This window comes from Dermacentor andersoni, chromosome 5, assembly GCF_023375885.2.
Source record: "Dermacentor andersoni chromosome 5, qqDerAnde1_hic_scaffold, whole genome shotgun sequence".
Classification (NCBI taxonomy): Eukaryota; Metazoa; Arthropoda; class Arachnida; order Ixodida; family Ixodidae; genus Dermacentor; species Dermacentor andersoni.
This window is the reverse complement of record NC_092818.1, coordinates 11075316-11091266: the sequence shown is the minus strand read 5'-3', so window position 1 is coordinate 11091266 and position 15951 is coordinate 11075316. Positions and strand designations below refer to the sequence as shown.

The following is a 15951-nucleotide window of genomic DNA, read 5'->3' as shown; positions in this document are numbered from 1 at the left end:
TTTTTTTACACGAAAGGGGCCATAGCAATTTCTAGGTTATCGGGCAGTCGGAAAAAAGCTAACTCCATTGACGAAAAAATTTTATGAGAATCCATTTCACAATGACTGTCTACGGTAATGCAATAGCATTGAATCAGTGTAACCACACAGCGCATGACCACTGTCGAAACGAATGATGTGTGAGCCATGTACTGCAGCGGTACTCCTCTTTCGAACTTCCCTGGTCCCACTTGGCACCATCTAGCATTGCCATCGTGAAGCCTGCGCCTGGCCTTCAAAATGCATGGTGCACCAGTGCTTGTGAATGTTGAGAAACGCATAATGCAGTAACTGGGCTCCACAATCACGCTTCTTTCTGGACACACTGCACCATCTAGTGGCACTGACAAGAAGTTCGCTTGTGGCCTCTGAGACAAAAAGCGTGGCGTGCCAGTGCCTGCAGCTGCTGGAAATTGTTCCCTCACTTGCTGCGCTCGCAATGGCACATACTCAGTGACCCAAGTTTGTGAGAGGTGCATTGAAGAGCAGCACGTACCATACCCAGTTGCACAGCTTGCTAAATCGTTGGTGTAAAAGGCTTTCTTCGAAAAGTGGTGCGTACCCGGTGCATTTGTGATGCAGCCTGCTAATGTGTCATGTTGTTGTCCTTGAAGAACTCTTGTGACGTGGGTTCATTCCGCTAAGTATAGGAGAAATTTAAGGGATCTTTTTCGTCATTGTGAAGTGGCACATTCTCAATGGCACATGCCTAGACACCCAAGTTGCCGTCAAAGACGTTTATTGAAGAGCAGCACACACCTACTAGCACATACCCAGTGAATCAGGTTTGCATCCAAGAGGCTCATTGAAGAGCCTCGTGCAGCATGATACCAACACACAGCACGGACCGAGTGACACATACCCAGGGCTCCAAATCGGCGTCAAAAAGCTTCGTCAAACAGTGGCACCTACCTAGTTCCGCATCTTACAGTGACCCATGTCAGTGCGAAAGAGGCTCATTGAAGTGCTGCGCATATGTACACATTGCCACATACCCACTGACGCTAGTTGGTCCAATGGTTGGTTTTGAACCCTGTTACCTCGGCACAGTGGCCTGATGTGCTGCCCATTCAACCACGGACTATCCAGTGACCCAGGTAGGTGGGAAAATAGTTAGATACAAACGTACATACATCGATGCAAGCATAGATAGATACATACATACATAGCCCCCAGAAAGTGCATGAATTACCCTAAGACTGCTAACGCATTAGAAAAAATTTGTTGTGTTGAATGTACGAGTGTGTGACCAAAGATACGATTTCATGCCGTGTCGACAATACTTTCACATCACTGGTATGAAGCGAAGCCTGCAAAGCTTTCACGCCTTCTCACCATGGCCGCTGAGCACTCTCCGCACAGTCCAACCCATGCAGCTTAAAACTTGTTGGACGCCTCAAAGAAAGTCTTGGTCTAAATAAGTTAATTAATATCATATGTATTCGCATAATGATCGCACTTTTCTATAAAAAAATCGACGCAAATTCAGGGGTGCGATTATTGTGCGGGTAAAATTTTCCACGAAAAGAAAAATTTTTCTTTTTCATCCCGCATTTGCTGCGGGATGACAACAGGTCAACAAATAGGCGGCTGCTGTTGTAACAGTGCAGGACACCAAAACAAAAATGGCGGCCGGCGGAGCGAGCCGAATGCGCCGAACGTGATTTTTGTTCTTCTCGTGAGTACATTACATGCATTGAAACAGTTTCTTCATTATCATTAATGAATAATATTGTTACTATCGGCAAGTTTGCGGCAGTAACGTAGCCATGACCACTTTGAGGGGACAGAAACGGAGATGGGTGCACTTAGCTGCCAGTGACATAGAAACCCATAGTGGGCACGCTGTGGAAACTGCAGCATTTGTCTTCACTGCTATCCTAATACAGCACGCCTCTACTATGGGTGGGCGAATATCTTAGCTGTGTTACAAGCGTCGGCGTATGTATAGGGTACACGTCTAACGTATCAGTGTAAATGTGACTACTATCATTGTCGCTCACGATTTGTTGCATGCCCACGAGTGCAGACGAGAAGAATCGAAAAGCGCCTTTTTTGTTGTTGTTGACCACAACCAGTATAAAGCCTACAAATAATAAAGCCAAAGCAAGTTGGTTGTAACTTTCTTTTCGTGGATGTGCGGAAAGTGATGAAAAAAATAAAATGGGACGTCTGCTTAAGAATGTTTGGTGCGTGCAGACCGCTTGGTATGTCTTCGAGAGTCGTTCGCATAGAATTCGACAGCATTCGACAGATGGTAAGCGCGATCATCATTAGCTAGACTTGGCACATGACACATCGCTGCGGCAAGTGCGAGGTGCGATCATTACACGGGAAAGGAAAAAAATCATTGACGATAACATTCAGGGATGTGATCATTACACGAGTGCGATCATTATGCAAGTAAATACGGTAAGCATGGTGGCACATGCACTGACAAACATGAACAGATCTCACTCGATGAGTGCGAATACTCGGTACCACAAAGCTGGTGCGATGAAATCAAAACACTGATGGGCAGGCAGTGGGGAACGAACACTTCATCTGCCTCTCATTTCAATGTGTCTCCAAAACTTGAGATTACCGTATTTTCCAGAATCTAACGCGCACTTTTTTTCTGATAAAACGGGTCCAAAAGTAGCCTGCGCGTTAGAATCGAGTATGACCCTAAATCTCTGTTACCATATCACCATCGCCATTTCAAAATGGCTCCCTCGCAATCACTTGTAGCTTAGCGGCCGTAGCTTTCTCCATTTGCTGTAGTATGTTTGCTTAGATTAATGCACGCTCCGTCTTCCTGGTTTTCCTGTTTTCCACATTTTCTCTATCAGCATGGAAGTGCCGACGGCAAAGACATGCAGAGTTCATCACGATGCCGCGATTAAAAGGAAAGTGATCACTTGTGCGGAGATGGACAGAAATCGGGCCACATCATGGGTGTTCAGAGTGCCCGAAACTAGCGCGCGAGACTGGTGCAAACAGGAGAAGTTTTCTCTCATGTTTTTAATTTCTCCAGGCTCTCCAGAAAGTTCGGGGGGGAAACATTCTGCTCAATAAAATTCAATAAAATGTTCTCAAGATATCACTCTGGAACTATTATGGAAGCATCAAGGAGACACTCTAAACATTTGTGCCAATTTTCATCAAAATCCATGAAGAAATAAGGAATTTCATTTTCAAAGCCATGTCACCCCTTAAGAATTCATTGGGTATCATATCAGGACCTGGGGATTTCTTGGTGTCTAACTTGAGAAGCAATGCCATTATGCCTTCTTTCGAAATACCATGGTTGCTTTTATCACTCGATTGTCTAGTTAGCCCTGAAGAATTTTTATTTTTTTAATGTAAACAGATATTAAGATTTGATTAAATGATTCTGCAACCAGTTTAGGTTCGCTACACATGTTTCCATTCAAGAGTACACTTTTTGCTGCACTTTTGGAATCGCCCGTGTACCGCCAAAGCTTCTGCAGTGATGTTACCTTGTATTCGGATAGAGTATTAGTCATGAAATACATTCGAGCTGTTTTTAGCTCACTGCGCACCTGAGAACTTAACTTTGGAATCACTGCAGTATTTTTTGGCTTGTTCTTAAACACACGGCGCAGTCGCTGTTTGAGCTGAATAATGTTCCGCGTTACCCACGGATTGTTTATTTATTTTTTTTCTAAGTGCTTTGTCCTTTGGGGTACAAAACACAATAAGCAGTCTTGTACGGTAGATTTGAAGAAATTCCAAAGCTGGTTGATATCATTTGTTGTAGGCATTACGTCAAGCCCTGTCTCTAAATAATCTAAAATGGACGTGTCGTCTGCACTATTGAAATTGTTCACTTTTGTTCTCGGGTAGCTTACTAAATGCTTGTTATTTTGTCTCAGGGTGGTTATGATAAGTTCATGGTCCGAGATCTCTTGTTCGATGCTGTTTTCATGCTAGGGTCTTTGGTATAATAGCAGTAAGTCAAATAGTGACTTACAGAACCCTTGAACTCGTGTTGGCTGGTTAACAGTCTGTAATAAGTCATATTTCAACATTGTTGCGAACATGCTTTCAGCATGTAACTTATCTAAAGATCCTGGAATTCTATCATCCCAGTCCACGTCAGGTAAGTTAAAATGACCTACTAATATTATTTTACTTCTGCTGTTTGTCACATTTGATAAGTGGTCATCGAGTGTGTCAAAGACCTCCACTGAGCTTCCAGAAGGCCTGTAAATAGCAGCAACAGTTAACGGTATTTCATTCATGAATAACCTGCACTGCACATTTTCACATCTGTGGAATCTCAGTAGTGGTTCATATGTGAGAGTCCTTCTAATTAGTAGCGCGACACTACCACCCCTGTCTGTCTGTCGTTACAAAGTACATTGTACGAAGGAAGAAACACATCGGCGTCCGCAACATCAGCAGACAAGCAGGTCTCAATAATGGCAATCAAATCGGGGTCATGTAGTAGTACCAAACTCTCTAATTGTTCACTTTTATTAACAACACTTCGTGCATTAACATTGATTAGTCTGATTTCATACAGCTTTTGACGTCGCTCAGGGTGGGAGGAAACAATGTTATAATTGCTTGCTAGCTTCACCTGCGAATTGGACCGGAAGTTCCATGTGTAAGCAACATGGTTTACATAATGTTTGTCACGGACCAGCATCACCTTGGCACCATTGCTTTTATCTGCCTGCGCAGAGCGCCTAAGCAACATTCTTTTTTCAAGTGTTTCTCGTGAGTAGTCATCAGATATGCTAAAATTTGTTTTTAGTTTGCTGCAATTCTTGAATACAGCTATTTTTTCTTTGTAGTCATATAGCCGCATAATTATGGGCCTGTGTCCTTTTCATTTGATCAATTCGGTGAATTTGCTCTACCGATGATACAGTGATGCCAAGGGTGTCAGAGAAAATTTCTTCCAGCACTTTTTTTTCAGTATTGTCAGGTAGTAGAGATGGTGAAGACGGCAGCAAAACTGTGATTGACGAAACTAGCATCTTATTGGGTGAACTTGTGCCCTCAAAAGCAGGCTACACTCAAAGAACAACGATAGCAACGAACACAGTCGGCGATCGGCGAAAATTTGATCAGCGGGTCAAGCGTGTCGGCTTTTATACATCAGTCGTCAAAGGTTCCAGAATAATTATTGGGACATGCATGTCTTCCACAAAGTTCTACACCATACACATCCTGCAATGAGATCAGATTACACAAGGTTCGGTGACAACAGACAGCGGATATCACCGTCAATAACTTTTGAGAAACTTCTGATACATGCAAGTGCATGCTACGCTGTGCGATAACATTTTTTATGCCGTGAAATGCGGCACATCACCCGATGAAGCAAACAAGTACACATGTCAATATCTTTTCCTGTTTCATTATTGCCCTCGGGGACACCGAAAGCAATAAGATTATTTCTTCGACCTCTGTCCTCCAGTTCAGTCTGCCTTTGCTGTTGTTCGCCTCTGCGCTGAGGACATTGGACTATACATTCGAGGGTTGTTAGTTTAGCAGATAGCTCAGGAAGAGGTTCAAGCTTGCCCTCTATACTGGACAGTCTAGCCTCCATATGCATTTGCTTATCTAAAATTAGTTACAACAGCTCTTCATTTGTTGGCCCCGGTTGGTTTCGACGTCCCCAGAAAGCAGAATAAGGAAATGTGGCCACAAAATGCTAAAGATTCCAAAAATACCTGCAGAGAGTGGCAATACAAGAAGAAAAAAATTATTTGTGCAAAATTGTGATACAGGAGCGTAATATCCAACTTGTAAAATAATCCAAGCATGCTTGAATGACATGATCGCTGCTGTATTGCCACTCCCACTGAAGACGGGTTGAAGAAGTGTTGCTTTTATATCCACGGCATCGGATGACATGCCTCGGTTTGGGTGTTTCCACAGGCTGCTGTCCGTCATGTAATAGTGTCCTGGCAACGATGAATTGGGCAAGACTCGAAGTCCATCGCTGGCTCCTTGCGTACTAATCAGTAGCGGCACCATCTGTAAAATAATCCAGGTAGGCTTGAACGACATGATCGTTGCTGTACTGCCACTCCCACAGTTAGTTGGTTGGAAGCGAAAACTGCTGCAGCATGCCTGCATTATGCCGGGTCTTGCCATTATGGCTACACTACTGGCTACACGTGCGCCGAGAGTCTCACAAAGTGAGTTTTTTTTTATGTTCCTTTAGTCAAAAAAGTGCAAATTTTAAAAGGTGTAATGCCATCAGAAATTATTATCAGCTACAACGTAAGCGAAGCATCAACAAATTGTAAACGCCGACTGTTTCTAGCTTTGTGTGGCAGCAGCGTTCATGCTGACTCAGGCCGCGTGATTATCAATAGAACTGCTTGAACGGCCATCCAATTGGTCCAAATCATCCAGGTAGCGTGCATAACGTGGTGCACGTGGTGCCGCACAAAGAACAATAAGAAGAACTCGGAAGCAATATTTTTGTAACTTGTTTGGGAAGTAACTAGAGTATGTAATGCGGCTTTGACTGGTTGCCCAGATGATCTCATTTTGTTCTCGCCACTTGCCCGGATGTTCTTGTTTGAGTGCTTGGATAACGGCTCTGGCTGTTGCCTCAAGGTCACTTGAAGGTCGCCGACAACAGTAGCTAAAAGCCTTTCATGCTTAAAACGAGAGCGCATCAACAAGAGCCAGTGCATCTGGCGTCCATCAGGAGACGTACAACTGAAAACAATGACCACTAAACATGCATGCCCGTTCTGCACTCAAGTGTGCTTCATTTGAACTTTCAGAAGTAATCAATGGGAGTCTATAAATGCTGTTTGCATCTTTCAAATGTAATTTCATACAAAAACTATGCGATTGAACTCTAGTACTGCAATTGTTCAGCTATCATGGAGAGATGATGGGTAGTACTTGCGTGGATTTGCTAATGTTTATGTTAGTGACTCTAGGCATTCTTATGGTGTGACTCGGTATATGCCTTATCATTATGAATTTCCAAGCGATCATAATTTTCTTAACACAGCAAGGCAACAAGTCTCTTCACACATGCTCATTACAACAGACTTTTGGGTATAACGGACCATATTTCAACCTTATTCTGCTCTACCTATTTTATTAATGCAATGAAGCTCGCTTTTAACGGACCGCATTACAACAGACTATCGGCTGCAGCAGACGAAATTAGCGGCAATTTTTGTCACCATCGAGCATATAAAATGGACTTTATCGTATCGACACGGGCTGGCAACCAAGTTGTGAGGGTCAGCCGATGATCGCGGCTCAATATCATGCGCGCGACGAAGGGAGGAAAGCGGGGCGGAAGCACGGCATCATTTGAACGCGAGGCACGGTTGGAGGCGAGGGAGAGGGGGCATTTTACTCCGGTAGCTGCTGTTAACGACACAGCCTTGCGGGCGCCATTTATTGAAAGCGATCTGCAATGTGGACAAAGTGCGTGCACATGCGTGCACTGCATCATAAAAGTGATTTGCAATGTGGACAAAGTGCGCCCAGTGCCAGCAGCTTCGTATGCGCTGTGCTTTCGATGTTTAGTTTGCGTTGAAGCGAGAGATGGCACGAATGTCCATTTCCCTCACTGTTGCTGCTGTGCTTCCTCACTCCAACATTTTGACGCAGAATGCTTTTGGCACAGTATCCCCAAAGTGAGGAAACATTCCCTGACATGAAAGTGCCTCTCTCCTGCCAGGAATGAGGCCCCCGGTCAGAAGGAGTGCGACGAGGCCATTGACAAGTTGAACGCTGCCATCCGGGAGCTGGACCGTGCATCGCTCAGCATCCTCAGTCAGGACACCACACACCAGGCCGACAGCAGCCTCCTCAAGGTGAGCCCTTCTTCTGCAAGCCCACATTTAATCTCGCGGAGCGGCATTTTTGCGTGAGCATTTCACTTTCCGAACATTCCTTAGCCTCTTACACACCGAGTAGGCGTCGTTCAGTAGGCGCTCCTGCATGGCTGCCCTGATGATCGCTGATGAAAGCACAGCATCATTGAATCACGAGAGGGCAAACATACTTTTGGAAAGCGAGATGCTTGTGCAACCAAATTTAATACAAGCTGTGCCTGGTAGCGTAGAACGTTGGACAAAAAAGGGACCGGTGATGGCATCCAGCGTGATGGCAGCCACATAAACATATTGTCATCAACACGAGCTGACTGAATGCTTTTTTTTTCCAACCAGTTCTTGCAGCCGACATGCGGCAGTCATTTGTTGAAAGCATACTTGACAGCACTGCAGTTCAGACAAGTAGATGTTGGAATGACTAAAAGGCAGGTAAATGGCACAGAGTACTTGTAGCCAAGTTTTTTTGTCAAAGAGCAACACTTACATACGAGTCTAAGAGGAACAGGAGAAGCAAAAAGTAAGGACAACTGGTAATAGCAGTTCAACGACAATGTGTGGCAAAGCAGAGAGATAAGAATCATGGTTTATCACTCCTGTCTTGTGCATATCATTCCATTTAAAGAATGAAATCCTGGCCATGAGAGTCACAAAAACCTTGCTAATGCATTTATCTTATAAAAAGCTTCATGCTTGTTGCTTTCTTAGTATGACATGATGGGACAGCTGTCTCATATTTAGTATGCATATACAACCACATGCACAACAATGACTGGCTGGATGGGAACAAGGCTCACAGGAAAAGTGGTGCTTATTCAAATGCATGTTGATGCATCTTTGACCAACATACAACTTGCCACAGAAAAGGCTTGATCCTTAGTGACTTGTTGAAACTCACTTTGGCACATGATAGTTTAAAATCCAGATCGTTTCATTTTACACCTTCTCCAAATTTTTATTCATGAGAGGGCAAATGTTTCCAAACTTTGGAACAAGCAGCACTGATATATTTTCTTTTGGCATCTTTAAGGCTGTGTGAGAAATAATGTGCTTGTCAAATCATGTAAGATTCAAATAAATTTTTTTCCTGCACCATTGAGGCTCTCATTGTCCTGTTGCATTCACAAATAATCATGCGATTACAATACCCAACTGCGTTCATTCTTTGTAGTTGAACACAAAAACGTTTTTTAGCCATACAAAACCAGGCCAGTGATAGTGAAGAAGGCAGATAATGAAAAAAAAAATTTTAGCTACGTTAGAGTGACTGTAGGTAAAGAGCATTAGTGTTTTTCTTTTTTTCATCTTTCGTTGTATTGCACATTAAAGGCTGAATTAGAGTTGGAGGATTCCGATGCTACAGTTGATTCCCATCTCTTATTGTGGTGGTTGAATGGAAAACAAAGGCTACATTTACAGAAAATCTTTTAAAATGTTGTGATTCTAATGTTGACCTCAATATAACAAATTTGATAAAGTCGGCAGCTTACATTGACATATTGCTACGGAACAATATGTGCGATCACGAAAAGGCGAGCAGTGTGAAGACGATGACAACGATTAGAAGCTAGCGCGGGCTGTTGCCTCTTGGCCAAGCGCCAAGAGGCATTGGCATTGAAATTTTGTTGTATTGAGATTCGACCTTTTTGGCAATTGTGTGCAGTGGCCGGTAAATTTTTCTTGCACTAAAAGGACTGCAGTACTTTCCGAATTATTGGGCAGTCAGAAAACACAATTTTCAAAGAGAACAGAACTTTCATTTTGTTGAATTTGAGAGTCGACAATCAAAGATGTGGCTTCATGCTGTGTCGACAATATCTTCACAGAGGCAGCAAGAAGCTAAGCCTGCAACACTCTCACGTCAACTCTGCCCCCATGGCAGATACTGTCACCTGCAGTGAGGCGACGCTATTATGAAAAGCGCAGGCGAATGGGAGTGAATGCTTGGTCTGCCTCTCGCCTCAATGCATCTCTGAAATTCGAGATTACGCGGCCTCCAGCCTTTGCACCTGTGAGGATCCGCACATGTGCTCGGCCGTGGCTCCCTCCCCTTTCTCCTCAGCTTGCTCTCGGACTTATCGCACTTGGACTTAACACTAGGGGTGTGGGAATACTCAAATTGAGTCGAATAGTGAACATTCAAATAATTTGATTTGCAAATGTAATATCTGATATTCATTTATTTGAATGTTTAGTAAATTAGGTGTATAGGCCTGCGCAGTGCTGTATGTGCCATCGCGATCACAGAATTTGTCCCTGTGAGTGCTTCTGCCTTGCTGTATGCACTCTGCAGTGTCATCCCAAGCAGGAATCGCACACACGGCACCCAGAACGGCGCCACGGCAGCTGCAGTCTCTTCCGTCGGTGCAAGGTTCGGCCAAGTCAATGGGACCGATCAAAACAATACCGTGACACGGACAGCAGAAACGGCAACAGAAGCAGTGCATAGTTTGGAAAACGCAAAATCTTGTGCGAAGACCATGCCGATTAGCCACCGGAAAGTACATAGATCGCGTTGGATGCACGGAGCCAAATGCTGCTTCAACAGCTGTCAGTCTAACCTGAACACATGATCTTGGAACCAATCACCGGTGAGCCACCAATGTGAATGTGCACCAAGCATTCTGCGATTACTTGCAGCCTGTTATCTCATTCGCCAGCGGTGAACTTTCATCACGGTCACGCTGCCTAGGCCATTAGGGCTAATCAGAACTACTTCGTCGGTTGTCGCCAACTAAAGTTACGGTTTGGTGCCGGATCGATGCAGATCTGCTCATGGCAGTGACGTGACACTCGGAAAGCTGACAAACCACCTGGCAAATCAAACTGAGTGTGCCAGATGGCAGCAAAGTTGTTCACGTCTGCCATCTTTGCGAGAGACCCTACGGCAGCCTCTCATTCCCGACGCCATTCGTAGGTGCATGTTCATCTCTTTTTGTAGCTTCGAGCACCCGTCACAAGACTAGCTTTGGATTTACATGGTGACTGCAAAAGTGTCCTCTGACTAGTGCGCCGACTGCCTGGTGACATACACTTGCATGGACGGCAGATGAAAGAGGAATTAAAGGGGCGAGCATCGCGGGACATTGTTCTATTCAACAACACTGCAGACAAGTTATAACAAATGATTGAAGACCTTAGCAGAGAGAGTGTAAGAGTTGGCGTGATTAAGCGCCGAAAGCTTTTTCCTTTCATTTACTTTCTTTCACACAAGTGGGGACCCGACTTTCGCATCTTGAAAAATGGCAAAAAAATCTAATTTTTTAATATCACATTGTCATTTTCTATTACTCTTTTTATATCTTATTCCGAAGTATCATCACTGCAAACCATGTAGAAGTGCTCTGAAAAATTTATTTCATCAGCCAAGGTGGCGAAAAATTTCGTGGAAATCAAGAAAAAACAGCATTTTTCAAGTCACATCTCCGGAACAGCGCAACCGAGCGCCGCCATCTTGGTCTCGTTGGAAAGCGCATTTCTCCATCTTCAAATTTGCTGCTTCAGCTACCTCCTCCATACAGAAACAGGCACACAAAAAGCAAATGATTGAAGGTCGTGCTGGAGTCTACGATTGGCCGCCCCCGCCACGTGACTCCAGCGCAGTTCGCCATCGTTCCGGTGCTCGCGTCGTCTGCTCGGCTCTTTGCACCTCGCGAGTCTGGAAGTCTCCACTGGCCGTAATCTTGACGTGTCAAAACAGGTGCTACGCGGACATCGCAGTAGCGTGGCCGATCCCTGCTTTTGTGGACGTCTCAGACCCGCAGCTAAGCATACCGAGCATCGGCGACGCGGACATAGCTACCAAAATTACGGAATCCAGACACGCAGCTAAGCCTTTCAGCACTCGGTGTTTCGGACCAAGCCAACTGACCAAGCACATCGTGCATGCAATCCTCGGATCCGCCCCTAAGCATTTCGCACATAGCAGTCTCCAACTCGTCGATCAAGCACATCGCGCGCGGATATCTCGGACCCTCGCCAAGCACAAGAAATAGGCATCGGCGCTTCCGACTGCGCGACTACGTAGTACATCGAGCGTCGACTCTTCGAGCCCGCGACTAGTCATTTCGCGCATCGGCAGCACGGACTGCGCGGCTAGGTACTTCGCACTTCGGCACCTCGGACTGCGCGACTAAGCACATCCGAGTGTCAACTCCTCGAGCCCGCGGCTACTAATTTTGTGCGTCGGCACTCGACTCCTCGAGCCCGCGACTAGGCATTTCGCGCATCGGCACCTCGGACTGCGCGACTAAGCACATCTGAGTGTCGACTCCTCAAGCCCGTGGCTACTAATTTCGTGCATCGGCACCTCAGACTGTGCAACTGAGAACATCAAGTGTCGACTCCTCGAGCCCGCGACTATGCATTTCGCGCATCGGCAGCTCGGACTGCGCGGCTAGGTACTTCGCGCATTGGCACTTCGATCTGCTCGAATCAAAGGGTAGAGACCCAAAAAGTCACCTGTAAGCAAAGACTGCAAAAACTACAATACCGGTGCATTTTGAGAGATGTGAACTGCTCCAAAAACTTTGAGAGACGTTTTCTCAAAAGTGTGTTTTAGGCCCTCTGCATTGCCTGTGGAAAGGGTATCATGGGAATGCCTGGACCAGTTTTAATCCTGTTTGTTTTTATTTATTCCCTGAAGTGTGCTTGAGGATATGAGAGTCTTCAATATCTTGCTGAGAGCTTAGTTTTTATTCTGCATGCTAATTTGTGAATGACAAGTTCTGGTACAATTAGAAAAAGTGAACATGATGTTCTGTGTAAAAAAAAGAAAGCAGTAAAAAAATTTTGGAACTGCTGTACCCTGTAGTGCTCTTTTGAGCAATGATTAAAACTACAGGCAGCTCCCTGGCATGTTTTGTTACAGTGCCATGTTTTCCACAAGCGGAACACATGTGACATTTTGTAACTTGAAAACTATAGTCTGATACAACTTTAGAAAAAGGGGGGCATTTACTCCTCCGAGGCGGAGGCACACGAGCATCCATCCACCAATGGGCACGCACTCTGGACTAACGTCATGAGCCGGATGGCCGGTGACCTCGCCGACGGAGATAGCCGCCCGCGCTTCGAACTGGGCGAGTTCGCGTCAGCTGTGGGCTTCAGCCCCTCGTCAGAGTGAATTCTAGAACTGTTCGCGATAGTCTACCATGCCGGAAATATTACTGCGAGCTTACGATGCGGCATTTCTTCTGCGTGCGTTTATTCAGAGCCGTGATCCGGCGAAGGAACATTGCAACGAGCATCACTGACGCTCCGCTCCGCTTTGCCTGAAAACAGGATCCCGCGGCGGCCGCTACGAACACACATCCAGCGTGTTTGTTTCATGTTGTTTTATTTCGCTCCGGAGTGAAGTTACGACGAGAAAAGTTTTCCAAAGACTGGTGCCTACTGTTAGCGGCGGGTGTGTTCATGTACTGTGTCGCTGCGTTTTTCGTCGGACGGGGTGAAGTGATGGAGCAAAACCATTCTCAGGAGAAATCAGAAAAAGTGCGCACGCATGAAACAAACCTACGAGTGTCTCAACAGAAAATATTTGCAGAAGAAGCCTTCAACGCAAAGATTTGTCGCCGTCAACTTAACGTGAACGATCATTGTCAGCAGTGAGATAGCCGAGGGTCTAGCGACGGTGTTCTAGTGTTGTGTAGCACCGTCGATTGATCGCTGTCCACCAGTGCTCACTGCACGCGCAAGCTGTAGAACGCGTGCTGTAAAATTGTGAAAACACAAAACCAAAAAGTATAAATTTCATGCTATTTAAAACGATGAATGAAGCATTTTTGTACCTTCCGGCCTCGACTGTATTGTCGCCCCAGGTTTGTAATGGTTGCGGTAAATGCATTGTTTTATATAAGTACTTTTTCAATAGCAACTGATTCATTTTAAGCTTGGAAAATGAGTAGTAGATGTGAACATGTGAACATGTGAACAAGTGCAAAGGCCTTGCAGAGCTGCTCTTTCTATATTTGTCACTTGCAATGAAGCTAAAGAGCACATGGGCAGCGTTGTAGAAATCACGGGGTTATTTTTCTGCCGCTATCCCGCATGTGCTGTAGCACCTGAAAGCTCTACCAAACCAGTCATCAAAATACAAAAGTCTTAATTTATACCGAGAATTACGCATTTGAGGAGCACGATTTTTCTAGTGGGACTATTTTAGTTGAGGCAATCGGCTGTCGGGCTTCGGTCATCTGGGTGGGGCCTCCCCTTTTTTCTAAAATTGTATCCGCCTATAGTCAAGGTATAGTAATGAAACTGCATATTTCTTTATTTCAGACACTTTTGAGTGTGGCTGCCAAATTTCCTTGCTCTAGGTCAAAGAACAAAAAAGTTAGCTCTGATCACCACCTCCCCCAAGTGCTGTTCAAATTCACCGAAAATATATCGTGTACCTAGGCGTGTTCAAGGCCGCATGTGTGCGTGAGATTCGGGAAACACGATGTTAGGACCACTGAGAATTGACACTATAGTAAAACCTCGTTAATTCAAAGTCATTGGGACCGCAAAAAATCTTCTAATTAAGTGGGTTTTCGAATTAACTCAACACACAAAAAAATGCAACCCAGGCAAAAAATTTCGCTGCAGGAATGCGCTACCCTTATTCGGCGATCTTTGGATTACTTAATGTAATCAGAGATGCTGGTTTGCCGCATCCTGTAGTTCGAGGCTTCAAAGGTCATGTTTTCTAGTTGGCCAACTAAGTGCAGCATTTGAGAATTTCCACCGTGGCACTCAACAAAATTGCGGATAACGTTCAGCGATCTGATAACTTCCCGGAGAGCAGGTGCTTGGCAGGGCTTGTTAGCGTCGTTGTCGTCGCTGTCATCGCACATGGTCACATCAGCGGTAGCTTCACTCTCCAAGTCTGAGTAGCACATTAGTTGATAATTTTCAAAGTTCAGATACTCGGCAAAGCCAACTGCACCAGATTCACTATCCTTTGCGCAGAGTGCATTGATGCAATCGCAATACTCGGCTCTTTCTTCATCAAGTGCACATGAATAGTCGGCATCAGCATTGACGGTGCTTTCCTTCGAGAAGCCAGCGTGTTCAAAACACCGCGTGACCAAAGTGGGTTCCACTTGCTTCCATGCATACATAATAAGACATATGGCCCCGAGGAGGTCGATGGCGTACTCCTTGCCATTGTCGTAGCAAAGGAGCATGCGCTTCAGCAGGTTGTGGCGATAAATCTTCCTCGTGTGGGACACATTGGTCCATTGGCTGCGAGATCGACGTGGTGTTCGGAGGAAGAAATACCATCCTGATAGCTTTCAGGCGTGGGATGTCACCATGCACCGGGCAATTGTCAACAACAAAAAGTACATTCCTGCCTATGGCCGCGAACTTGCGGTCAAGCTGCCTAATGTAATCTTCAAACATTGCGCCTCTGACCCAGGCTTTCTTGTTGTGCCAGTAGGTAAGCTCATCCCTTGGCGGCAGCCGTGCATTTTTAAAGCAGCGGGGCTTCCCACTCTTTCCAACTACGAGTAGCGGCAGCTTGTGTTTACCGCGCATGTTCGCGCCGAACAGAATGGTAATTCTTTCCTTGCCTTGCTTTCCACCCTTGACCTCGGTGTCCTTCGCTGCGAACATTTTTGTTAGCAGCATCTTGTAAACAAGGGCTGCCTCGTTAAGGTTGTACACATCATCTGCACCGTACTCGCTAAGCAACGAAGCCAACGTGTGTTTCTTCCGATCATCGACGACGCTCTCGTTTGCGCTGCCGCTCTCAGCACAGATGGCTGTGAAAGTCAAATTATCGCGCTCTTTAAGATGGCTGAACTGTCCATTGCTGCACGTGAACTCTTCGTGCCCGAGTTGTAGAGCCAAGTCGTTGGCCTTCTCCCACAGTATTGTCCCATTGATGGGAAGGTGGGCTGCGTTTGCTTTCTGCAGCTACCGAAGTAAAGCTGATTCCACATCTTGATAATGGGAGCCCATACTCACGACTGCTTTGAAGAATATGTCTTGCTGTAGGCCTCCAGTACCTTCGACTTGTTCTTCAATGGGCGCGCTGTGCCTTTCAGCCAACTCGGTCTTGGAACACATGTTCTTACCCACTTCCTGAATC

The 15951-nt window shown here is 45.5% G+C and overlaps 1 protein-coding gene across 4 annotated transcripts in view; it reads left to right on the top strand.

The window, feature by feature from the left end:
* rhea (Talin_middle and talin-RS domain-containing protein rhea) overlaps window positions 1-15951 on the top strand; it is a 391086-nt gene that overhangs the window by 267957 nt on the left and 107178 nt on the right. For all 4 annotated transcript variants that reach the window (XM_050177552.2, XM_050177553.2, XM_055070111.2 and 1 more), the window contains exon 39: window positions 7721-7856. In XM_050177552.2, the coding sequence (XP_050033509.1) occupies window positions 7721-7856 (136 nt within the window). The remainder of the gene's footprint in view (window positions 1-7720; window positions 7857-15951) is intronic.